Raw genomic sequence first — 26,323 nt, 5'->3', positions numbered from 1 at the left:
CAACGCTTTATTTTATACACTTCAAACGCCTGATTGCCAATTAACCTTACAGGCATGTGTCAATGGCCTGTGGGAGGAAACCCACACACGCATAGGGAGAACGTATAGACAGGAAAAGCGTCAGCTGAGCAGGAGATTCGAACCAGGAACCGTCTTTCTGTGAAATGACAGTGCTAAACACTGCATCACCATGTTACCCAAATATACCTGTACGAGTGTTAGCTCTCGCAGGTAAAGAAAGTAAGAATTAGAAAACAAAACAAATAAAAACTCAGTAGACTGATTTATTTTGCTTCACACCTTTACAACTATACAACCGGAGCACTTAAATGAATAAATGTGCTGCTAATTTAGGAATTTAGGCCGAATCAAGTCAATGCTGAGCAGTGAGAAAGGCTTCGCTCTCCCTTATATATCAGTAACCAGTGTTTAGAGTCAATGTGCATTTTCTCATTAGTAATATAAACATGAATTACAACGAAGCACCCGAAGCATTATTTAAATAGGTTGCAGGAGAATAATTTCTTCGTGCACGCAAACACACACGTGCGCGCACACACGCACACATTTCCTCATTTTTTAAATGTGTGGCAGGGAATATTTGGAACTAAATAACCATTACAGGGGGTAGAAACAGGCTGGAATATAAAACGCTGTCAACGGCGCGCTGAGCGGAGTTTGAGACTTTCTTATCTACAGACTGCATTAAGACATGGCTTTCACTTTCCTCCCTGTATGAATAATAAGTCCACATGAATTTATTTGCCCTACAGTCTTGAATTTTCAGTTTTAGCTAAAATAATAATAATGAAGAAATCATAACCTGCCTAAATGAAACATATTAGCTTGTTGCATACTTTGTGTTAACATTTATGTTTTATGATGCCATAATCACTCCATTTCTTCTTTCCCTTTAATCATCCGACTCCCTTTTTTTCCCGTCCACCTGCTTTCTTCTTCCGATTATTTTTTATTTTTTTTGCACACTCTTTCTCTCCCTTCCTACCCCTCCTGCTCCCTCTTTCCTTCCCTCTCGCTGGCTGCTCATTTTCAAATCTATGAATTTCTGAACATCATTTTCTTGATTTTTCCACGCCTCAGGGAGACATTCTCATTCCAGACCTTCTCTTTTTTCACCTCATTTCCTCCCTCCTGAGTCTGAATCTCCCAGACAGGATGTGAGGTGACAGCGTGGCCTGTGGAAGTTAGGGCGGGGGTGTGGGGCTTCAGTGTGTGTGTCCGTACATGTGCGTGCATGTGTGTGTGTTGAGGAAGGTGGAAGGGGTTAAGGTGGGGGGTATAGTCCAAAAAAAAAAAGGATGAAGAGGGTTTTTGCCATTCCAAATTCAATCCTGGACATGACCACAGGAGACCTACAGTTACGTTTTCTTCGCTTTAAGGATCCAAGCTGCAGAATTAACCGTGCCTTTGAGAAACTTTTGCTCCTTAGCATGAATGTGCCTCACTTCCCACAAGACCTCATGCTCTTAAAAGATATACACTTCTGCTCCTTCAGAGGACTTCATAAATATCACTGCTTTGGCCTTGAGTGACCGTATTTGGGCAGAGACAGAGGGAAGGAAAGCAGACAGTCCCTCGGTCACCTCCATCTTTAAATGATGTGCCATATGGACTAAAGTCAAAGTATATCTTGTACATACCCACACACAGTGTGCTCCATCTAAGGCAAGGTTTGGAGAACTACAGTAAAGTGCAAAATTCTTGAGCCAACACTTGTTTCTTTATATTTTGCTGGGAAAATGGAAATAAGGTGCAGCAATTTATTGAAACGTGCAAGTATAACTAGAAATGCAACATATAAAGCAAAAACAGTGTTTGCACCACTCTACGTGTGATGAGCCTCAAAGTCAACATTTAGCTCCGACTACTTTTCAACACAGCCTGAACTCTTTTAGGCAGCTTTCTTGTAATTGCTTTAAGTGGTCTTCAGGGATTGCTCTCCGGGCTTTTCTGAAGGACATTTAAAGCTCTTCTTTGGTTTTTAGCTTTTTTTGTTCTGTTCTCTGTCAAGATGATCCCATACTGCTTCAATAATGTTGAGGTCTCAGCTCTGGGAAGGCCAATCCATGACTGATAGCGTTCCACTGTGTGCTTTTCTACACAGCTATCTTTTTACTGCACTGACAGTGTGTCTGGATCATTGTCACTGTCTATTGTAACTCTATCCTGACCTCTTTACATACTGATGACAATTTGAATAAAAATGTTCAAATATTGATTCATCATTTTAGATTAATACCTCTTTAATAATCATCTGCTTGATGTAATAAGATTATTTTATGTCTGTCAAACTATGTTAATGTTTGGCTTTTTTTTTATTGCAACAGGGTAACAAAGTACCTTCAGATACAATTTGCTAAGATGTCTGTTATTGGGTTCATGTGTGTTTTATGATTCACAGGCCAGTGTTAAGTGGCCCTATCAAACTAAAACCCTTCCTCAGAAAATAGTCATGTACAGGGACTGAACAGAAAGTGAGTGAAAAAGCAGCCAATGTGCAAAGAAAACCTTTGAATGACCTTCAGGGAACCTGAGGAACTATTGCTCAATAGTTCTATTGCATTTAATTAAGAGCGAGAAAGTCTGGCTCCTTTAAACCAAACAGGAACGAGCGGTGACGAGTTTTTCACAATTTTTCAACATATTTCTGCTCAGCAAAACAAAATACTAAACAGGAGACATTAGATTGGACTAATTCTGAAATGGTGGATTTTACAAACAGTCTTTTACTTTATCTCTGTCTATTTAAATTAAAAAAATTAACCATCTCCACTTTCTCATTTACCTACTTGCCACTCATCTTCTTGGCGTTTATTCCCCAACCACCCCCTTCTCCTCTGGGTTAGAGGTTTCCCACTGGGAGAGTGAAACACATTTTTAACTAATCACAGCACTGCCTGAGCATAACAGTGGTAATAATTACATCCTAAAATGCGGGACATTGAAATGATAACCTTCTCACACACCATACAAACTATATTTCAGAATATACGCCTTCAACATTTAACAGAAAAATAAAACCCCTCAAAACTAATTTGAAAAACAAAGCATGAATACGGTTACCTCAGTTGTCGACAAAATATAATTAGCTCAAACTGTATTTTAACTGTAAAGAAAAACTATGCAGCTTTTTCCATCAAATTTAAAGAAAATCCGTTGTTTTGAAGTAAGTAGGAGGAAAGATTAACTGCAACATAAAAACAATGCATCATTTATAATGTGCAGGAAACTATTCAATTATGGATGATTGACCAATATGTTTCTGTCAAGTATTTAGCATTTGTAGTCACAGCCAAAAAAAGACATCGTTATTGTAATGCGTGCCTAAAACTCCTTAGATCCATCACAGCTAACTCTGATTTACAAAAGCAGGAGATTCTTCAAGCAAGTCTTAATTAATTAAATTGAGCTTTCAGAGTGCTGGCACTGAAAAATATAACGGCAGCGGATGCATTTGTATGCACAGAAGGTTCACCTTTCAGAAGAATCTAAAACACTCACCATGTATGTGTGCAGTGGGGCATAGCATGTGTTTGTGCACAGATGTTTTAATACATGTGGAGCATCATCCTCTTACCTCCAGGGCTTTTCTCTTGCTGTTGAGCAGCTTGGAGATGTCCCGTGCCACCCTCTCCACCAAATCCCTGGGGTTGTTTCGCTTGATTTCAAACTGGCTCTTCTTCTCGTTATAAATCTGCAAAAAGAAAACACGGGGAATCAAAGGTCGGGTTATTGGAGACATTTGTTTAATTAAGAGTATCACAGAGGAGCAGGTTGCCCTATTCACAATGTAGCACAGAGAATGGTAAACATTTACTATAGAGCAGGCAGTAAGGAACCTGCCATTATGCCAGTAAGCCTCGGCACTGTAGCAGAATTAAACACAGAACAGAGCCTTAATGGCAAAGCACTTAGCTAGCTGCATCTGGCAGTTAGGCTCAAATTAAATAAACACAAACTCCAGCGGATTCTCACCACTGGGTGAGCACCTTGTATTTCGACTGTGTTAACCCTTTAGGCCTCTAACTCTGAGACAAGCAGAGGTATTCACAACTTGCTGACCAAATATCTGCAGTTCAATCCATTGTGTTAGCTACAGATTAACTTTAATCAATCTAGATGCATAATTTATGATCACTAGAAGATTATGTGAAAAAGGGAATTGTACTTATACTAAATCAGCAATTAGCAATCAATCAAGAACACTTAAAACAGCGACGGACATTGCAAAACACATAGAAAATCAGCTTTGGATGCCACCAGGGAATGGGATGTTTGATAAGGACGGATATCCCGAGGTAGAACTGTGCATACTTGGGCCGCTTAAAGGGACGGTGCTACAGAGATTAGTCTGCTCCCCTGGAAGAATTGTGAAGGCTGACTCAGCAGCCAGAGCTCTCTATAGGATCTGTAGACTACAACAGAGCACCACCCGAGGGATTACCACTTATCCTGCTGCCCTAAGACACCACAAGACCCATTTTCACTCCATAAAACCATTTTGTATAGTTCTTTTGAAGGAAGCCCAAAAAGAAGCCTGTTGTTGTTGTTGTTGAATATGTTAAAGCAATTAGAGTCATGTCAGCCTGAAATGCTGCATTTGCAGGGTGTTTAGCTGGCCTCACTGGTACTACTGACTTCCTCAATCAGTCAATCACATACTGAAAGCTAAGAATCGGTAATAATTTAGTTTATACTAAACTCTTCATAAATAAGGACATATCACCGTGCATGCAAATCAATTATAAAATGAAGGTGCATGTTAAGCTCCACAATACAGAAAAGGGGATCTGACGCAGCATGAACACAAGCTGTCATAACTAATTCAGGAGATGCTAAGATGTCTAAAATTAATTAGAAAATTTCCAAATCTTCTTAAAAACAGCAGTCAGCAGGGTGCAGCATTGGGCTCAAGTAGCTGCTTCTTAAATACTCATCATCTTGTTTTTAGAGATTGATTTTTTCCTGTTGTTTTTTCAGCAAGGCTTCAGACTGGTTTAAAATCAAAGGTGGCAGACCATAAAGTCAAGGTTAACGCAACCCCCACCAGATCATCTGATCTCAGTGATCTGTCAGCCCACATCAGCAGATGACTGAACTGAAGCCTTCCTATATTTCTACAGGGAGTGCAGAATTATTAGGCAAGTTGTATTTTTGAGGAATAATTTTATTATTGAACAACAACCATGTTCTCAATGAACCCAAAAAAACTCATTAATATCAAAGCTGAATGTTTTTGGAAGTAGTTTTTAGTTTGAGCTATTTTAGGGGGATATCTGTGTGTGCAGGTGACTATTACTGTGCATAATTATTAGGCAACTTAACAAAAAACAAATATATACCCATTTCAATTATTTATTTTTACCAGTGAAACCAATATAACATCTCCACATTCACAAATATACATTTCTGACATTCAAAAACAAAACAAAAACAAATCAGCGACCAATATAGCCACCTTTCTTTGCAAGGACACTCAAAAGCCTGCCATCCATGGATTCTGTCAGTGTTTTGATCTGTTCACCATCAACATTGCATGCAGCAGCAACCACAGCCTCCCAGACACTGTTCAGAGAGGTGTACTGTTTTCCCTCCTTGTAAATCTCACATTTCATGATGGACCACAGGTTCTCAATGGGGTTCAGATCAGGTGAACAAGGAGGCCATGTCATTAGTTTTTCTTCTTTTATACCCTTTCTTGCCAGCCACGCTGTGGAGTACTTGGACGCGTGTGATGGAGCATTGTCCTGCATGAAAATCATGTTTTTCTTGAAGGATGCAGACTTCTTCCTGTACCACTGCTTGAAGGTGTCTTCCAGAAACTGGCAGTAGGACTGGGAGTTGAGCTTGACTCCATCCTCAACCCGAAAAGGCCCCACAAGCTCATCTTTGATGATACCAGCCCAAACCAGTACTCCACCTTGCTGGCGTCTGAGTCGGACTGGAGCTCTCTGCCCTTTACCAATCCAGCCACGGGCCCATCCATCTGGCCCATCAAGACTCACTCTCATTTCATCAGTCCATAAAACCTTAGAAAAATCAGTCTTGAGATATTTCTTGGCCCAGTCTTGACGTTTCAGCGTGTGTGTCTTGTTCAGTGGTGGTCGTCTTTCAGCCTTTCTTACCTTGGCCATGTCTCTGAGTATTGCACACCTTGTGCTTTTGGGCACTCCAGTGATGTTGCAGCTCTGAAATATGGCCAAACTGGTGGCAAGTGGCATCTTGGCAGCTGCACGCTTGACTTTTCTCAGTTCATGGGCAGTTATTTTGCGCCTTGGTTTTTCCACACGCTTCTTGCGACCCTGTTGACTATTTTGAATGAAACGCTTGATTGTTCGATGATCACGCTTCAGAAGCTTTGCAATTTTGAGACTGCTGCATCCCTCTGCAAGATATCTCACTATTTTTGACTTTTCTGAGCCTGTCAAGTCCTTCTTTTGACCCATTTTGCCAAAGGAAAGGACGTTGCCTAATAATTATGCACACCTGATATAGGGTGTTGATGTCATTAGACCACACCCCTTCTCATTACAGAGATGCACATCACCTAATATGCTTAATTGGTAGTAGGCTTTCGAGCCTATACAGCTTGGAGTAAGACAACATGCATGAAGAGGATGATGTGGACAAAATACTCATTTGCCTAATAATTCTGCACTCCCTGTATTTGACAAATCTCAAATAGGGTGTCCTATTTAAGCTGCCCACAGTTACCGAACATCTACAAACTGCTTCAAAACCCACCAACAGCCCCGCCCCTCTTTTCTATGCTGTGTCTGACAGGCTGTCCTTCGTGCCTCCTCTGTACTGAGTGGTTCCTGCTCTGGCTGCTGCTACTCTGCCTGCTTCCGGTTATGAAGGGCAGAGAGATATGCTCTTCCAGAACAGAGGCCTCTAAATTGCTTCTAATGGAAATACCAATTTTCTTTTGACTAAAGTGCTCCTAAATGAACAGTAGTACTTTTTTTTAATGCATATCTTTTGTACACCAGTCAACCGCAAATGCTGACTATTACAGACTTTCCAGGGGTCCAACCTGCTATTATTGCATTGCCCCTGTGTGGTTGTATACTTTAGAACTGAGAGAAATTTATTAAAATATTGGATCTAATCTAATCACCCAGTATCTGCTGATATCTGGAATAACAGATGCAAAAATTTATGCACATAAACAAAACTAATGTTTTTTGCTCAAAGGTTAAAACTGAACGTTTACAAACCAAACACATATTTATTCAAGACTTGATGAACTTCCGATTTCTTGCTTGAAATTAAAAAAAAAAATCCATTTCTGTTGGATTGATGTGTTGCTGTGGACAATTAGGAAAGGAAATCACAGCCATCCATTTGATCCGTCTCTGTCAAGCTGAAAGCTGGGCAAGCAGCCAGACGCAGTCTCCCTCCACTGGCCCACTGAACATGCAAGCCTGAGAAGCTAAAACCATGCCAGCCGAGCACTCTGTTGAGATTGCCTGATGTTTAAGTTGGCCGCCCTCTCAAGCACCAGGGATCTTGCTTAGTTTCAAACAACACAAAGTGAAATGTGAAGGTGAAATCTTCTTTTGGCACACCACAGAGTCACTCACTGTTCAAGATTATTGTGATACATTGCCCACAATAAAAGTTTGACCATGATACAGCAATTTCGTGATACTAAAAATACTGCAAAATAGCTATACGTAACGCGTCACCATATCTAAACCTGGAGGAGAAAAACCTCCCTATCCGGGTCTCTGTCACAGGTGCAGCAGTGTGATGCTAAATTTATGGTCTATTGGTTGTGTCTGATTTGAAGGTATTTTGCCACAGAGAGACAACAGGGAGGGGTTTTCACCCTATGCAAATATTCTTGTGTGCAGTCCTCCAGAAACACAACAGCCCACACATTTGACCTACAAACAGCGTCTTCAAACATGGGTGACACTGTGCATTGGTCAAATGCTGATTGGTTGAAAGGTGAGCCAGAACAAAGAAAGGAGCAGTCTTCAGAGTGAAGCCTGAAAAAACATCAAGAATAAAAAAAATACAGCATAAGAAGCACAGACAACGGCTGCAGGTGACATGTTTTTGATGTTTTTAATATCTGGTTTTACTTCAGCTCAGCTTGTTATAACGGTCTCTTCTACGGTGGCCCTGAGAGGTCAAATGGACTGCTACTTAACACCAGCAAACAGAAAAACCCTGCAAAAGCACACAAAACAAAACGGAAGTCTTTCTGGGAACATAATAATGTGGCGAACCAGCTGTGGAAGTGACAGAAACCAGAACACGAGGGTTCATCAGTGTTGTCAGGGATTACATGATGAAGGTATTATGTGTTGTAATCGCATGATTCATATAATTTGCAGCTGCAGTCTGTTTGACCTCTTGGAGCTACCGTACTCTTCTCTACATCGGCAAGGACCAAGAACAGAACGAGCAAGAGTGTCCCACAGATGGGTTGTTTGTGACACTGCCCCCTGGTGACAGTAAACAGCTACAACATGTAGACAACAGTCATTAGCAGAGATGCTTAGACATCACTTTTCTCCCCAGTCACCTCTTCCAGCTCTTCGGAGGGACACCGAGTAGCTTCCAAGCCAGCAGAGAGTCTTAATCTTTCCAGCGTGTCCAGGGTTTGCCCTGGGTTGGACATGCCAGAAACACCTCACTTGGGAGGCATCCTCAAAACACCTCCGCTGGCTCCTTTCAATATCGAGGAATACCGAGCTCCACAGCCCAGAGACCATTTGGAGGAAACTCATTTGGTGACATAAATAAAATGTCAATTCAATTAGTTGTTTAAGTTGTCTGCCATTTTATCCTTATGAGTTTTTCTTCTTCTCTGGTTAACTTATATTGACGATCCCCTCATTCGTTTGATAAGGACCACAAGAAAGAGTCATGAATTTGTGAGTCTGGTGAGTTAAGCTGCCGTGGGAATCTTTTTTGAAGAACTTGTTAAGAAATAACAGCATCGGGCACCAGATTTTGATACCATATTGAAAAAGGAAGCTTGGAAAATATCGCCAAACCATTATTTTGTCCCACTCTGAATTCACACACACAGATAAATTACTCATTACCCCTGCTTCAGACCTTTTTTTTCTCCAAGGTGCAAGAAGCCGTTAATGGAATCTTATTAAACCATAAAACAAAAGCGAATTTTTTCCGCTCCATTGACAGACTACAAACCCCTGACTCTTTTAAGTGATGCATTTTTCTAGTCAATTTTAAAACCATGTCAAATTTGGTTTTAAATCAATATTCATTCCCTTAATGTGCGGTAGTACTTTCTGGGTCCGCCTCACCCTGGAAGATTCATGGCAGTCTCGGGGACATTACAAACAGGACTTTCTCTATCCTGATCCTTGAAACAAAACACAAAGAGAGAGATCGATAAAAATTCATAATGCTTAATGTACAAATTCCAAATCACTTTATCCGCCACGACTTATAGTGAGGTCAGTGTTTTTATCGTTCCTCGTTTGCGAATCCTCTTTATCAAAATATAGCTTTGGGGAGGATTTTTACAGGAAAGAGACACTGCTCTAATGCAACTGCCATCATTTAGGGAATTAAAAATCATTCAAATGGACTGCATAATTGTGCAGCGTCTGCTGCTATACTGCTATACTCATCAAACAGACATGTCGGAAAATGCACTCCTTAATTACCTCCTCAAAGCGCAGAGTCGGCTAACCATTAAGAAATTAAGTCAACTATTGTCATTGGTCCAAAATATATGAAAATTGGCTTGTGCAGCAAACATTAGGTTGGTACGTGCAGGTCTAAAATAAAAGCAGAACACCTACTAAAATCTCAAACTACTTGGATTCTGTTGCCCATAATACACGCCGCTGTTTGCCAAGGAAAAACACCTCACAGGGTTAGTGTGTGCTGCACCGCATATTACCATGATCTCTCTTTGTGGTGAAATTTGATCTACTTCACTAAACATTCCCCATAGCGCTGCTGTCTAAATGCATAATAAATTCTATTTTAATAATTAATTATATGTTAAATACATTGAAATTATAAGTTTTTTCCAGCTATTCAAGTTTGTCTGGTTAATGGTAATTATCATTTCATCCATTTGCCCCTTCAAGACCATATTTACATAAGTCTACAGATTAGATGTCAGTTAAATATACCTGTGCTGGCAAGTGCTCTTTCAGTTTAAATGAGCATGACACCGCTGCACTGTATCCACCTACACATCATGTCTCCTTCTCCGGTGACCTATGCCTATTTTTTTTAATCGTGCCCTGCTGTCACATAAGCCCTGCTGGTATCAGTTTCTCTCTACTTTTTTATTATGTTTACCTGATGAAAGGCAAACTTATCTCCATCATCGCTGTACATACACTCATAAAAAACCACAACAAATAAAGGCCGATAGTACTGTAGGGTACTCATCTATCCGACAGGTTGGCCATTACAATCTCCTTCAACAAGCAGATGAGGTTTCTGTTTACTCCGGGAGAGGATTGAGCAGCGCTGTCAGCTAGACTAAGCTCTGGCCGGCCAATGAGAATTGTGCTGGAGGAGTATTGGGTGTAGACTGACAGCGCATGGTAATGCTGGCATGAAGGGCCTGAGGAGCTTTAAATACCCTTTACCTAGAGGTTGGAGATGAGTGACCATCATCGCTGAAGGGCCATAAGTACATCAGCCTGTGTGAAATTATATTTGAGGGCTTTAGAGCTTGACTCGCTCAGGTAATGGGGCAGCTACCGGAGGAAAAAAAACACACAAACGCAGTCGCTGGCAACTCTTCTGAAAATCATATGCAGTGTTTCAGCTGAGGCAAACCACTTCAGGCACTCTGGGCTTGTAAAAATAAATAACAGCAGAAATATTAGAGGTCTGTTCACTTACTGATGTGCTGTGCATCTATAATCCAACTATAGCTATGAAATCCAACTAAGCCTACCAATATGAGTAGTGAATTTAACTGTACTTGATGCACATAATTGGATTTTTGAATATGTTTTGTCTAGTTTCATATAAAATAAATACAAAATAAGTACTTTATTCAGATATAATCAAGAATACTGAATTCAATACTGAATACTGATGCTGGTCAACACTCTCCACTTCAAATACTGCAGTAAAGCCTGTCCATGTTTTCATCTATTTCTATTTTTACACAGTAGCTCTTGCAGTACTTAGACCACTAAATACTAAAGCTAAACTAAAACTAAAAGTCCCCCCTGGAGCTCCAGTTTGGCATATTTACATATATCATGTGGAGAATCCCTTCCCTTCCACTGCAATCAGGATTAATGTGCATAAAAATACAGATTGTTATATAAACTGATTTAAATGGGACAATAATGTGAACATTTGGAAAATATAAGAACAAACTAAGAATCCTTCAGTGCGAATGGAAAGGTGAGCGCTGCATAGCTGCGTAAGGCTGACTCATTGTTTTCGTGGTCACTGTAGTCAGTCTTTTAAGGAAGTAGAATTTTGGTTCAGATGACACTATATCTGAATGGATGCTTACCTGACTGCATTGTCAACTGCCCATAATAAAATACACTTTGCCATGTTACATCATCTGCAGTAATACTGGTATAAATTCTTACGTGATCTAAAACTGTCATATCCCAATATCATTGGTGTAGTTTATGGTCCCTCATCCTTGTCTGGAGCCTGTTTGAGAGCAAGAGACACGTGTCACCTCCCGTGATGACTTAGTATCTAAAAAGGGAGCTCCTTCAACTTCTAAACAACTACAGTGCTATGCAAAATATACAAGAAAACTGTTCCCGCTAAAGGTGGAAACGGCAAACTTGTTTCACCACTGGAGACAAAAGCACACCTTTGAGCACAACCTGACTATGAAGTAGGAGATATGAGCAGCTGGTGATGTAAAGTAAACAAAAAGACTCCACCGAGCATCGCTGGAGCACTCACTAGTTGCACTCCATTTGACAGAAACAGCATCAGTGGATAGAAATTACTGATGTGCTTACACGGTGAAAAAGCAGCTGCTTACAGTTCCAAAATATTTTTCAGTTTTACTATTTGACAATATTGTGCAGCTTACGATGAGATCTAAGGTTAAGTTACTTTAACTACTGTTATATTAAAGTATTAAGCAGTTATTTTATATTTTTACTTAATGTTTCCAGAGAAAACACTACTTAGTATACTACTTGCATCTGACTTACTCTGTGTCACAATAGATTTATTAGAGGAATCCACATTTTTACCTTCTGCAGGACCAAAGCAATTTTTGTGTAAATCAACCCCAGGGGTTTCCAATTCAAGTGATGTTGAATCCCAGGGCTAAAACCCAGGGCTGGTGATGTGGAGTAGGACTCTTTCAATCCAATATATTGTAGGGTACAACTCAAGTAAAAAAAAAAGAAGCTCAAGTAAAGGGTAAGGGTTAAATTGAATTCAGGAAGAGTACTTAAACTTATTTATTTCCCCCCACTATATAGGGCAGCTTCTGCAGTTCACATCACCACAATATAAAGGCAACAAATACAAATCATTTTATGCATTTATAGACACGAAAGTAGGCCGATGATTGATGTCGTCCCCCCCCACTGAAAGATTAGAGGCATGGTTAAGTCCCATTTATAATACACAGACATGACAGCTCTGAGCAGCATTTTACAGTATAAAAATTACAATCAAAACAGACAAGATGTGGATGTGACTGTTAAGCGGTGCCCGTCCTTTTTTTGTAAAGAGGAATGATAATTCACGTACTGGAAAATGTGGAGCAAATTAGCAGCGTTAATCAGTTATGCTGTTGGCTGGAATCTGTGACGCTTAGACAGCTTTCTGTGCAGGCCTGTCATTCTCACAGGAAAAGAGGAGAGGTGGCTCTCCAGAGCGCCTCTGACAGCCAGTCAAACCTTCTGCCGCTAACGCTCACACAGGATACGACAGTATCTCTGCCAATCGCCACCAATATGCTTTCACTGGCAGTCGGGACATTCAAGTTCTGAAAAATTGCACACACAGCGAGAGATACAAATGTGCTTGTCTGCAAACTCACACCCTCTGTGCAGCGTCGCACATACTCACATTCTCATCATTAGCCCTGATGACTGGTTTCAATGTGCCAAGCCCTAAGTGTCACTGTAAACACGCAGATGGAAAGACAGAGGGTGACAAGACTTCAAAAAAAAAAAAGACTGTTAAAAAGTGGTATGCAGATTCAGCTGGCTTCAAATTTTCATCAAAGCAGTCCACCGCTCTGCAAGTCAATTTCCATACTATTTTTTTTTTTTAAATTGTTAATGCTGCATAACATTTCAGTACCGACTCATGTTATCACACAAACCTTGAATATTTCAAAATGTTCCTCCTGTCATCAACAGAGCAGAGGAAAGGCAAAACAGTGAAAATGATAAAAAAAAAATGAAAACCATTTCTCTCTGCCTCTGACACTTTTTATAAAGACTTGTTTGTTGACTTTTTTTTTGCTATGTTTGCCGGTAGCACTGATGTTCCTCAGCAGTGCTGATGTTATTGTGCCTTCGCCTGTGTCTAAAGGAGAGGACTGCTTATCTCTCTGTGAAGTCAGCCACAATAGGCCACGTCTGGCTGCGGCGACGCAGAAGTTGACAGAGACTGATGCCACATCATTAAGGAATATTAGTGGGTTCTGTCGAGCAGACCGGGCTTCCAGAGGCCCCAGGAAGAGTTCAATAAGAAAGAACACATAGGGAGCAGCGGGCCCTCAGAGGAGCTCGATAAGACACAACACACCAGAAAGCTCTTACAGTTCAATAGGACTCTGAGAGTCCAGTCAGATGCAGAAAAAAGCAGACCCTAACTGCTACTGTTAAGTTAGTAACACAAGGAGGTTTTCTATCCCTTTGAGACAGAGGAGGAAAAGAAATGGACAACACGCACCCAATTAATCTGTCGCCTGCTTTGATGACATATACTTTACTCCTATGTTCCTCTTTGCTCCTGTATACCAGGGCAGGCACCGCATCACGCAAACAGATCAGAATGTAGCACACCAGGAAGATGGTTCATACATCTGTATGAGCCAAAAACAATACTGAAGCTTTATGTTTTGCTGTTGAATTTTCTTTGAATTTCTGCACTTTTCATTCAGTGAATGCACATGGACGGCCAGATCACAGCTGAGCAGCCATGACCAAACATGGCAGGTCTGTCAGCTTTTGAATTTCTGCACATAAAGCAGCATAAGGCTGAGAGAAAATTTTTTTGGTGTAGGGCCGTGCTGATGGATGATGACCTTGGAGACCAGAGATCTGAGTGATTGTCAATAGCTTGAGAATCAAGGCGATTTTAGCTCGCTTTCAGAATAATCCATCAAATCAATATCAGCATTAACAATTCATGTTCGGTTAAATATGCCTCGCTATTGTGTAACGTAAGCATCTTTGCATAAAACTGACACACAAGTTTAGGTCGCACCTTTGCCCCATTTGAAATCAACGTGCGTGCCTGCTAATTTGATTTTAAATTTGTGCTTAAGGTAACTGTGTTTGCAGGGATACTACTTTATGTCCCCCTTAACAACTTTTCATGTCAGCAAAAGACTCACAGCCTAAGTGTGGAGGAGTACCACTCTGTACCTGTGTGGGCACAGTGGAGGAGAGACAGACGCCTACTCACATACATCAACATTACATGTCCTCAGGACTATGGACTGGTGTTTTTTTACTCATTCGAGTACCTTACACTACATCCACAGCTACCTTCTTCACACATGTTGATCATATGTTTCTTTTATGCACTCAGGCTTAAAAAAACACTAAAGTCATCTCCTCTGTGGCCAAATGATAAGTAGCACTTATATAGCAGCATTCGACTCCATTTTGAGCGCTCAAATCAGTTTCTACAACAAGTCTCATCCCCCAGTCACACACACATTAATCGCTGCTTTTCACACACACTCACACACTAATAGGTGCCCTGGGAGCAACACGAGGTTCAGTATCATGCCCAAGATCTACTGATCCACCTGTAGACAACCTGCTCTACCACCTGACCCCCAGCCATTCCCAAAATTAAAGCTTATTTAAGGTGGCCTTATGGCCTAAAAATAACAACATCCTCTGGATTAAAAAATATAGGGACTATCCAGTGCAGTTAAATTGCAGTTCCTACGGTGCCTGTACGTGGCATGGCTAAACTGCAAATCTGTAAAGACTCCATTAATACTAAATGCTAAGATGCCATTCACTCCATGCTTTACAGGAGAGGCTTTGCTGACCCATCATAATAATGTCCAACCACACTGCAGACTACAACATGCATCTGTAGTCAGAGTCAGCACACTGAGCTGGCCCCTCTAACATCTACAGCATACAAGAAAAAAGGAACTAAGCAAGAATTGAAAAATATTCCACTTTTCAAAACTACAGCAACCAGCTCTGTGAACGGTTGTGTATTGTTTTTTTAAAAAGAGGTAAACACCCCCCCACCCAAATCTGTTTAAAATGTCAGTGTCTTTACCAACAATTACGTCGTAGAGAAGTTTCTCAAAGCAGTGGTGGGGGCATGCATATGAATGTTTGGTTAATGTCATTCCCCAAATTTAAGTGTACTTGTTTCATTTCAGCTTAGTGAAAGTGTCTGTGTACTGCATTTTGATGTCATTTATGGTCGCACAAGTTCCCCTCCCCTCGCTTTAGATGTGTGTTGGGGAGGGCGGAGCTGAGCAGACGCCACAAAATCTAATAGCTCTCCGACTTCAATCAAACTCAATTTTCACTTTTATAGAAGGCAAAATCACGGAAGCTGCATAAACTGCTCCTCTGGCTATCCTTGTCAGTGCTGGGAAGGCTGTGTGTGTGTGTGTGTGTGTGTGTGTGTGTGTGTGTGTGTGTGTGTGTGTGTGTGTGTGTGTGTGTGTGTGTGTGTGTGTGTGTGTGTGTGTGTGTGTCCTCCTGCGTAAACTGAAAATTGAAAACGAGCCCACATTTTTGTTTCAAAACTAGAATATAATTTTGTCATTTATTTGTTGTCTTTATACTTTTTTCATTAAAACATTGAAGGCAATAATTTGCAAATCATTGCTTCCTGTTTTTATTTACTCTTTACGCATCGTGCCAATTTGGTCGTGAGCGGGTTTGCGGGGCTTGTTTAAAAGCGGCTTTAGAAATGTTGGCGAAAAAACAGCTGCTCTACACATGAAATGCTTTCAAAGAATATTAAAATAGTGACAGAGGTGCAAATGAGCCTGGGTCAGCCACAAAGTGTCACAGCCAGATATTGTTGGGCATTGAGTAGAGGCGGGGGGGAAAAGAAAGAAAAATAAACATCTGAGTACAGCCTCAGAGGCAATCCAGGGTGCCTGTCCCAACACAAAGTAAATCAGAGCAGACTCCATCCGGGCACCCATCATGTGAGAGTAAGGCTGGGCTAAATATTTACATAAACCCCATGGGGAGAGTTTGAAACCGGAGCAAGAAAGAAACAGAAGGATGAAATCCGGCAGAGGGGGATTGGGGGTAAGGGTGTGTTGGCTTCTGTAACATTATCAGAGGGATTGTCATCCAGTGATACAAACAGGTTTAAACAAAGGGAAACAACATTTGCATACACACAACCAAAGCCACACACACGTGAACAAACAGCCCACAGAGACAGGACTTTGCATACGCTTAGCCTCGCTTAATCTCCGTGCTGACATAGCCTATTCACCTGCAGGTACGGTCTCATACAAATCTCATCAGACTATTTAAATTCGCCATCTTTCCCCACATTTTAGTTGGACGTGCAGTGATAGTGATCGAACAGAGCTTACTCGTGTCACATTTTACAAGATACGGAGGTCCCCAAAGTGTTTGCACTTGTAGTGATGTAAAAATCTGGGTCATAATTTACTCAACATTATAGCTCAACCATCCCGGAATAAAACACCCTTTACAAGAAGTGTCGCACAACTTAACTAATTCAAAAAAAGAGAAAAAAGAAGATTTTAAAAATGACTCTTTTAAAAAACAATGCATGCCAATACTGCATGTGGGGATGTGAGGGGACGTTCGCTATGCTGAACCGCAAATCTGACCAACTGGACAGATGGAGCCCACAGCAATCTTTTAACTGCCAGGTTTAGTATGAATTCATTAATTAGCCCTGTCAACACAACCAAAGGGTCATGCAGAAGTGGTGTGTGATCCCAGAATTGTTCGCTGAAAACCAGCCAGCCGGTTAGCAAATATCGGACTGAGGGATTCATAGTAAGTGACTTGTTGGAGCGGGGAAGGACGAAGGTAAATGTGGGGCAGCCTCACCCCTGCTCCTCTCCTCCCTTCCATCCTGCCTCAGTCAGGGTATTTGTCTTTTAGACAGAGATAAACTGCAGCCTTTTTATTAACTTGCTGATGGTAGGGAATTGTTTTTTCCATCCACTAGCTTTTCTCAAATAGACAGCAGCAAAAATATCCTCCCTATAATTCTTCCATCGCCCATTTCTCTTATTTTCTTGACTTCCTCAGCCCCCTCCCCATCAACACCCCCTATTCAATAGTTTATGCGGCACTAAAACTGCCTGCATATTGTCACAGTAATGTCTCTGTCAGGGCCTGCTGTATATCACACATACAATCATCCAAATTTCATCTCCCATCCCATCGCATTAACTCACAGCAGCAGCAAAGTAACATGTGATCAGTGTCAGCCTGTGCGAGAGCATGTGTGAGCATGTACCTTATTGGGTGGCATACGTGCTTCATTTTGTGTGTGACTCTAGATGTTGCGGTATATATATGTTGGTTTAATTAGCATTTGAGTGGCTGTGTTTTCACTGTGTGTGTGTTTGAATGGCCACGGCGGTCCTCTTGATGAGGAGACAGAGCCCCAGGGGGCTTCTCTTTCTGTATTGTCTCCTCCACTTCCTCCTCATTTGACTAATTACTGCGCAACTTCCACGCCACTGATGAAGCCTGGCAGCTGTCCATCAGTCTGTTAGGTTGACTTGTTTTAAACCATTGATACGAAGGGTTAGCAGGAAAATGTACTTTGACAGGAACTAGACTTCTCTCAGCATGACTTTCAGCACATCCACAAATACTATAGCAAAGATAGCAGCTTTGGTTCATTATGTTTTTAAATATCCAATGTCCACTTGCATTATTTTTGGTTTGCAGTTCACTGCTCATGCTAATGTTCTTAGGTAATCTGTGACACAAAATATAGGCACTGCTGCTTTTACACGCAATCTGTCTGTTTCTGTCCGTTAGCTCATATCTATACAGCATCTGTTACACCGAAGCCTAATCTGTCCTACGCTGCATAAACTGCTCCTCCGGTCTCTGACCATCTCTGCCAAGCTTTAGTGTTAGATTTTAACCTGGAGTGACTATCCGTTTCCACCGCGCTGGACTATACGTATTAAAAAAATACTACCTTCCTGGCAGCGTTACTGCTTTTGTCAGCTCTTTAAATAAGACGAGTTAACCTAAATCTCCCCTGTTAAGTTCTCCCTTGTAAAACATGAGTAAATATGAGATGAATAATGAGCTAAGAGTAAGCAACTTGCACAGCCAGAAACAGCCAAGCATGGATCAGCTATAATTTGGAGATAAGGCTTCATAGAGGTATTAGAGCAGCAGAGGTCAATGAGGAGCTATTATATAATTCAAATGGCTTAAAAGATGCACAGCAGTGGAATTCAGTACTCGTTATCATAAAATACAGATGATATGTCACACAGAGTAACCTTGCAAAAGAAAAAAAAATCTGCATCTTAGTAATGTTTATTACTGAGTCATTTTTTTTATTATGATTTTAGTCTGATTTCAAAATAAATGTTCATTTTTAAGAGCTTTTGGGAATAGTTGCAAGGATGCAGGGTTCTCTTTTAGCCTTCAGCAGCTGATGTCTCAGCTGACACATGCATATGCATCTTATGGGGAACTAGAGGTTGCAGCTTTTAAATTGCTACAGTTAATGTACATCTGCAAGCTGCTTTGCAACTCTCCTCTTACACCTGAATTACATTTATGAACCTTTTTTCAAATCAACTTGATTACAACCCAAAACGCATTAGCATGTGGAGCAATTTAGGGTTCTCCGTTTTCCTCGAGAACGCTGAAAGATGTAGGCGGGAACAGTAAGGAAATTGCACCAGCAGCCTTACAATTAACAGGCGACCCAGTTAACCACCTGAAATACATCTGCCTAATCCTAGCAGCAATCTGGCACATTTCATCTTGCATTTCATCTTGTTTTAAAGCTTTTACCACGAACAAATGGAATTATCCCATCCATCTGTTGTTGTGCTCTGAGAAAAATATATTTTTGGCAAAATCTGAGGATTAATGTTTTATGCAGTGAACTTCTTGATTTAAGCTAGGGGACTCAACATGTTTTTGTCATTGGATGAAAAGAAAATCCTTAATAAGCTTTCAGCATATTGTTGGTTTTCTGAAAGGTAACGGAAACTCCTTTTTACCCTTTTAGCCTTAAAAATCTGACATAACAATAATAAAAAAAAAAAAAATCAAGTTCAGGCCAGGAAATGGGCCAAGCATAGGTCAGACTAAATCAGAGTAATATAAAGAAGAATAAAGAATAAAAATCCACACTGGAATCAAGATGGCTTAAGGAGACGACTCTAACCTCACTGAGCAGCGTTTGAAAACCCCTGGTAGCCAAAAATCAGGATTGACTTACTTTCACTGAATATGAGCCGCAGCGTATGCAAGTCCTTACCTGGTGGGAGGAGCTTAAAAGACCTTGCCATTTCTAGATTTCTGCCTACTGAAGCTTAAAACACATCTCTTGATGCTGCCTTTAAATTAGCTACCAAATTTAAATCAAATGGTTGGTGAGTTAAGTTTAGCTTTTGACTCTGCAGGCCCGGCGCCTACCTGAGTGACAGCCGCTATGACAGCCATTTTATTCTGGCCAACTTATCTGTCTTACCACAGGCAGAAGAGAGCAGAGAGGGAGAAATCCAAAGACAATTTAAACTCACAGTGCCGATTACATTTCAAACCTCCCAGACTGAATATTTAACCCTCTTGCCTTTCGATAAGTGATAGGGGGATTTTCACTGACTCAGGAACTCAATTTAACCTCCCCTCTGAGAGACATGGCTGCAGAAACGTCCTATAGGCTTGCCCTTGGTGACGGCCAAACCTCTTCCTCCCTCCTTCCCGCTGTGTGACGCTAACAGTGGCTGTCTGCTGGGCCTGATAGAGAGTGGCTCCATGCTAAGTCATTACACACGGAGCACAGCCTAATTACACACAGACGGCCCCATGTAACCTGCCAACAGGGTTACTGCTCTTAGAAGTGACTGCATTAAGCATACGGCGACGCAAACCCTTGTGGAGAGATAAGGGACGGCTGGGATGTCTTCGGGTGGAGGTGGGGTTGGGGGCCCTTAACAACCCTCCATATCTAACCCGCAGAGATGTCAGAGTCGCATCCAGCCCCGTTCGCTCCCTCAGCAACTCGCAGCCCTAACAGCCCTAACAGGTTTGCAGTGACACACTAAACTGGACAAGCTCTCAGCGGAAGGCAGATAGTTCTCCATATTGAACATCACAGGGCCACTTTTACAGCATGCCAATTCCTGCCAAACTGGCTGTTTCCATGGAAACGTAGCACTTAATGACCGATAACAGAGAACGACCTGGGAAAAAAGGGAGTTGAGAGCAAGCGAGAAAGAGAAAGCCACTGACAGAGAGAGATGGCGAGAGAAAGACGGAGATCTTGTGGAACAAAAGAAGCAATTTAGTATCGGAAGACAGCGTGAAGCCTGATTATGTCGTCAGTGTAAATGATCATTAATTTCCTTCTGTCCAGCTGGGCCAGATTAATGCCTACCCATTCTGCAGGGTAGAAAGAGAGCCTGGGCTTAACCATTTCATGGGACACCCCTACGACAGCAAGCGTGGCCTGAAAAAGAGCTGTGGCTTGACCACACCGGCACCTATAACTGGATATACGTGGATAGTGGATACTGTCACTCTGTCAGTTTGCCTATTGTTTTGAATTTTTCATTAGTCTGGCAATGAAAACCAACCATCACCACAAAGTAAAACCAGAAAATAAATAATAATAATAATTAATGAGCTGGAAACTGTTTCATCAAATGCAGCAGTTCCTTGCATTGTCGTTTTTGTGAACTCTACTTCAGCTTTAAATACTTATCTTAACCCAAATCCAGTTCTTTATCATTTCCATTCTCTTAATCTGCAATGTGCCCGAACCAGCAATTTATCTAAGAGCAGAAAAAAAAGATGAGATTCTGCATTTTCCACTACAAATCTGATCCAATCCATAATATTTTTCCATGTTGTTTTGAAGCTGGCCCCTAGTGGTTATTCCCATTAAAACAATGGTTTCAATTTGCTATATTGCAGCATGCATGAGGAATTAGGACCTCCAGTGCATGACTAAACTGATAACCAGAGAGCTTCTGTGTTAAATGAACCATTATTATAATATTCTGTGCATTTTTACACTAACTGAAAATATTAGCCTGATTAATTTAGAATATATAAACCTAATCCTACAGCTGTCATTAGCTATGAGGCCTGTAGTGATGACCTGTTAGTGTGACATTAATATGTAAATATTTGACACAACACTGACAGGTCAGATGTAAAATCTCACACGTGAGCACCAATCACATCACACTCACTCTCTCACACACACACACACACACATACACACACACACCATGCACCTTAATGTCTCTCTGCACAGCTTAGTCGGTGGTTTCCACATAACTGGATCTGATCCCTCTCAACAGAAGCAGCACACTGTTTGGCTGCTGAAAGCCCACACTTTCACTCCTCTTTGCATGAGCTGATCTGATTATTCATAAAGCAAGCAATTACACATCCATTAAAATTGCAAATACAAAATCCAGGATTGGCAAAAGTTTCACGTGAATTAGGTTAGTTTCCGAAAACATCCGCAACCTGTGAGACAAAACGCATTCAAAAATAATTGTTGACTGAAATCCTATTAAAAATTTAGACCCTCAGAACCTGAAGACAAAACTGTGGCCACAAACTAAAAAGCTTTAAACGTCTCCATTCTTGAGTAAGTGTGCCTCCAAAGACACTGCCAATCTCGTATGAACAAACTGTAGTGTTTCCTCTGTTAAAAGCCAGTAGTCAACTAAAAGCTGGCTCTCCAATAATGGCACAGGGTGTGGTCAAGAGCCTGGTAATGGACCTGTAAGCTGTTTGCCAACCACGATTAAATCGTAAAAATAGGTACTAATTGCCTGGCACCAAACCGGTGAAACAGGGATGGTACTAGATTCCTGGCATTATGTAAAGTGTATACTGAATGTAATGCACTGTGCATTTCTACTACCTTAATAATGCATTCAGGAATATGACAACACTGTTTCCAATACTTCTTGTTCTTTCTTTACTTTTAATTCATTTACTGTGATACGCTTTGCTTTTCCCTGTCTTTTATCCCATTAGGCTGCTACTTGCCATCTAATGTTCACAATAAAAGTAGTGAGTAGTGACCACTGAAATACTACAGACCTTTAATTTGACAGTTACAGGAAGCACTGAGTTTGTACTAACAGCATAACAAACCACCTTTAACAGAGAAAACTAGGGCAGATCCTAAAATAACGCTTTATGAAAAAGATAATCGCTCAAGTCCCTGCTATGAAAGAAAAACGACTTAATATCAGCAATTATATACGAGCCTGCTTCAAATACACGCCCATTACTTTTTCCAGGCAGGGTGACGTTACGTCGTCACGTAAAACATTGTTACTGTGTTTCTTCCAGAGACGGCTGGCAAAGATACAGGTTTCTTAGGTTCTTTCCAAAAAGACAACTGGTTGTAACTGATTACATTATGCAATGTGTGTGTGTGTGTGTGTGTGTGTGTGTGTGTGTGTGTGTGTGTGTGTGTGTGTGTGTGTGTGTGTGTGTGTGTGTGTGTGTGTGTGTGCGTACTTTGTTGGTTGTCTACCTGTTTTATGAAGTGTGTAATTGAGCTTTCAGTGTCCTGAATGTAAATGTTTAATAATAGTCTCATTCCAGCCTTTTCTTCATTCTTTCAGCCAAATGTGATGCTACATTTTACAAAGGCGTCTTTTTTTCACTGACTTTACATTACTTTGAGTTCTTACTGTGGCTTTACATAGTAGATTTTTGTTATTTGTAATCATCAAAGTCAACTTCCTTGTTAATTCCTATATGCTGTAATTACAGGGTTTACACAGGAAAATGAAATGTCTCTGACCCACAGGGTGCAACGAGAATGAATCAAAAAAATAAATGAAATTAAATCGAGAGCTACGAGATGTGAGATAAATAAGAATTACATAAGATTTATATTAAAACCTACAAATAATGTTTGCTCTTTAGATATAAAAATATGAGCTATAGGAGGTTTCTTAAAGGTTTATACAGCATTAAAGTTCTTTGTATAAACATATGAAGTATACATCAATTATTAAAATGAATCAATAAAAAACCTATAATGTGTAACTGTCCATCTTTATCTATAGTTTCACATGTACAATCACAGTATACTAATGCGTTATTGCTGAAAATATAGAACAAATGATTAAATATACAAGACAGAAACAAAACTAGTACTGATTAATTAAAACAACTGTACAATGAATACAGTGAACTTGAATGCTTACTCAGGGACAGGCACGACTAATAGTATCTGGCAAACCCTTTTTTTGGGAAACACACATAAGAGCTTTTAGCTTTTAGCTTCCTTGTGTTATCCTGAAAATTCTGACTCCAAACCATTTTTTGGAGCCAACGCTGCTTGCCATATTCCTTCCGAAGGAAACTCAATTTTGACAATTTAGAACAACAAATTCAGAGAGTCAGAGAGACGGCTTCAATTCCCCCGAAGTTGCGTGGCCCAAACGGAGACAACATTCAAGAAAGAGCTGTCGATCAGCATTTGTACAAAGCGTGTGACTGTGCAACGATCAATGCCTTGAACACGAGGGCTGCTCTTTGAAAGGCTCTACAAACACACTATTAAAACAGAGATCAATGCAGGGCCTTCCTTACTATGTTATCATACGACACAGACACACATGCTGGGTCCTAACGACTGCTTAGTACTCCTAAAAACCAAACAAAAACACATTTAACACAACCTTTCAGGATCATTGCTAAGACCCTGAGTAATGAGCATGCGGTCTGTAACTGTGCCGCTCCTTTTATTTCACAGCTAAACACTGCTAAAGGGTTTGACTCACAAAAACATTTTTCACAAAACTAAGTGCAGAGAATTATTCCCAATGTCAAAATAATCCAAAATAATCCAGGTTGCCTTAAAATAAACCTTAATTTCAGCCTAAAAATGATCAGTTTTGAAAGTCACAATCTATTTTCTTTCTCACTCATAGCATCAAAATGAATATCTCTGGGACAGAATATATCATAGTTTGTTATCGTAAAGATTATTTATAAGGATGAGCCTTGGTTCTCGCTATGTCATCTATATTACATGATAAACTGCAGCTAAATGTCTGATTTCCTGCAGCAAGGCACAGAGCTGTGGAGATATACTGAAGAAAGATGTCACTGTTTCATCATTTATGTCTCATATGTATGCTCGAGTGTTTGTGTGTGGCAGAAATATTTGATGCAGAGCGACTGTGAACCAGCCTGACTGATGGCTGAAAAGAATGATCCTCTTTAGAGCCAGAAAGTTTACGCTTTGGTGCACAAATTTGAAAAGCTACAGTACAAAGGAAAATGTTTCATAAAATGCTCATTCTTCAAGCTGTAAGTTTCAATTTCCACTTTAGTGGCTCTGTCATTGTGGAGTCTTTAAGTCTGTGAAGAAAAAGGCGAGCAGAGTCTGACCAAGACTGTGTGGTTTCCTTTTATATGAGTTATCTGAGTATTATAAGCAGAATGTGGCATTTTTAAATCTCTAGTTCGACGATAACTTGTGGAGATACTTTTACCTGCACAACAATCATATAAAGTCTCTTTTACATAAATTGACTTATTTATTGTAACCATTATTTAGTTTGATGTTTCAGCTTAGTTTGGTTTATAAATGATCCCCTTCAGTCCATTGCATTAATCATGATCCATATTGATGATTGATTGGCCAATGTGGTGGGGCGTGGTCTGCGGTGCCGTGCAGGGAGGGCGGACGCACCTGCACGGCATCCTTAATCACGCCCGCCTAGTTAAAAACACGAGGACTCAGGGGTTGGTGGGTGTTGTAGTGTGACAAATATTGAATAAAATGGCTCAAACCTATGATCCCTGGACCCACCGTGTCTCATTCACACCACAGCCAATTAATCATTTGTTTAGATACTGTAGCACAACGAAGAGTAGCAGGGAGAGGAAGGAGAGAGGAAGGTCTGTTTGAGCCAAACCCGGACTGCTGCATTTGGCTCTTGTGGCATATACACCTTCTGGTGCCTCCAGTTACTAGTTTTGTCTTAAATTGTCACTGATTAAAGTCACAAGCAATAACACCATTTCCAAAAACTCCAACACGTGCAACGTTAATAACACTCTTTTCAGGGTTAAATTAAACTAAACTATTGAGGTACGGTCACTATTTCTGCCTTTCTGTTCTACTTCAGTTGGACATATTAGAAATGACTTAGCTGCTCGATATTCTTTACTTATCTATTTTAGAAAGCCTGATGGTGAACTCAACTATTGTGTTCCTAAACCCCTACCACTCCATACCATAGTACCATTTTCAAATTCAAATGAATGTATTTGTGGAGTAATTATTACAGCAATCCATGCATTTTCTGCTTATCCAGTTCAGTTGGGCTGAACATACAGTGAGAGGCAGGCGACACCACAGTGAGACAGACAACCTCTCATACTTTCACTTACAGTAAGTTTACAATCACCAGTTAACCTAGTTAACCGAACATACATGTCTTTGGACTGCGAAGGAAAACAATCTAACTACACACAGGCAGCTGGTTCACTCAAACCCATGACGACATAAAGTTTTGCAAAATCACACACTGCATAAATACATCTTAACCCTTTAAGACCTACCATAGAACCAAGTCCTCCAGGGCTTATATCATATTTTTACATGTTGTAGTGCCATTTTTTGGAGCATTTCAAGTTGATATACATCAATACAACCATTATAGCCCAAATTTTAATAATATGTATGCATTAAGTTTATAGTAATTACATAAATTGCAAAAAAGTGCAATAAACTACAAAAAAATTGAAAATCGTTTTTGTTTTTTTACCATATATTTCTAGTTAGAGAAATTTAAGAGGCTTATCCCTCAAAACTGTAAATACAAAAAGGTTGCACAAAATAGTTTCCCACCACAGGAAATTTATTTTAAGTGTCTTCATAGTTTTATTTTTGAAATACACCAATT

At 40.5% G+C, this 26,323-nt stretch overlaps 1 protein-coding gene across 2 annotated transcripts in view; it reads right to left on the bottom strand.

The window, feature by feature from the left end:
- The window catches only part of cacna2d2a (calcium channel, voltage-dependent, alpha 2/delta subunit 2a), a 178,579-nt gene that overhangs the window by 120,372 nt on the left and 31,884 nt on the right, over positions 1–26,323 (bottom strand). For both annotated transcript variants that reach the window (XM_085406895.1, XM_085406896.1), the window contains exon 3: positions 3,599–3,715. In XM_085406895.1, coding sequence (XP_085263021.1) covers positions 3,599–3,715 — 117 coding nt within the window. The remainder of the gene's footprint in view (positions 1–3,598; positions 3,716–26,323) is intronic.

Source organism: Rhamphochromis longiceps, linkage group LG5 (genome assembly GCF_057381845.1).
Source record: "Rhamphochromis longiceps isolate RC_006_pf linkage group LG5, R_longiceps_female_GT1.1, whole genome shotgun sequence".
Classification (NCBI taxonomy): Eukaryota; Metazoa; Chordata; class Actinopteri; order Cichliformes; family Cichlidae; genus Rhamphochromis; species Rhamphochromis longiceps.
The sequence above is the reverse complement of the archived record's forward strand: the minus strand, read 5'-3'. Positions and strand labels throughout refer to the sequence as shown.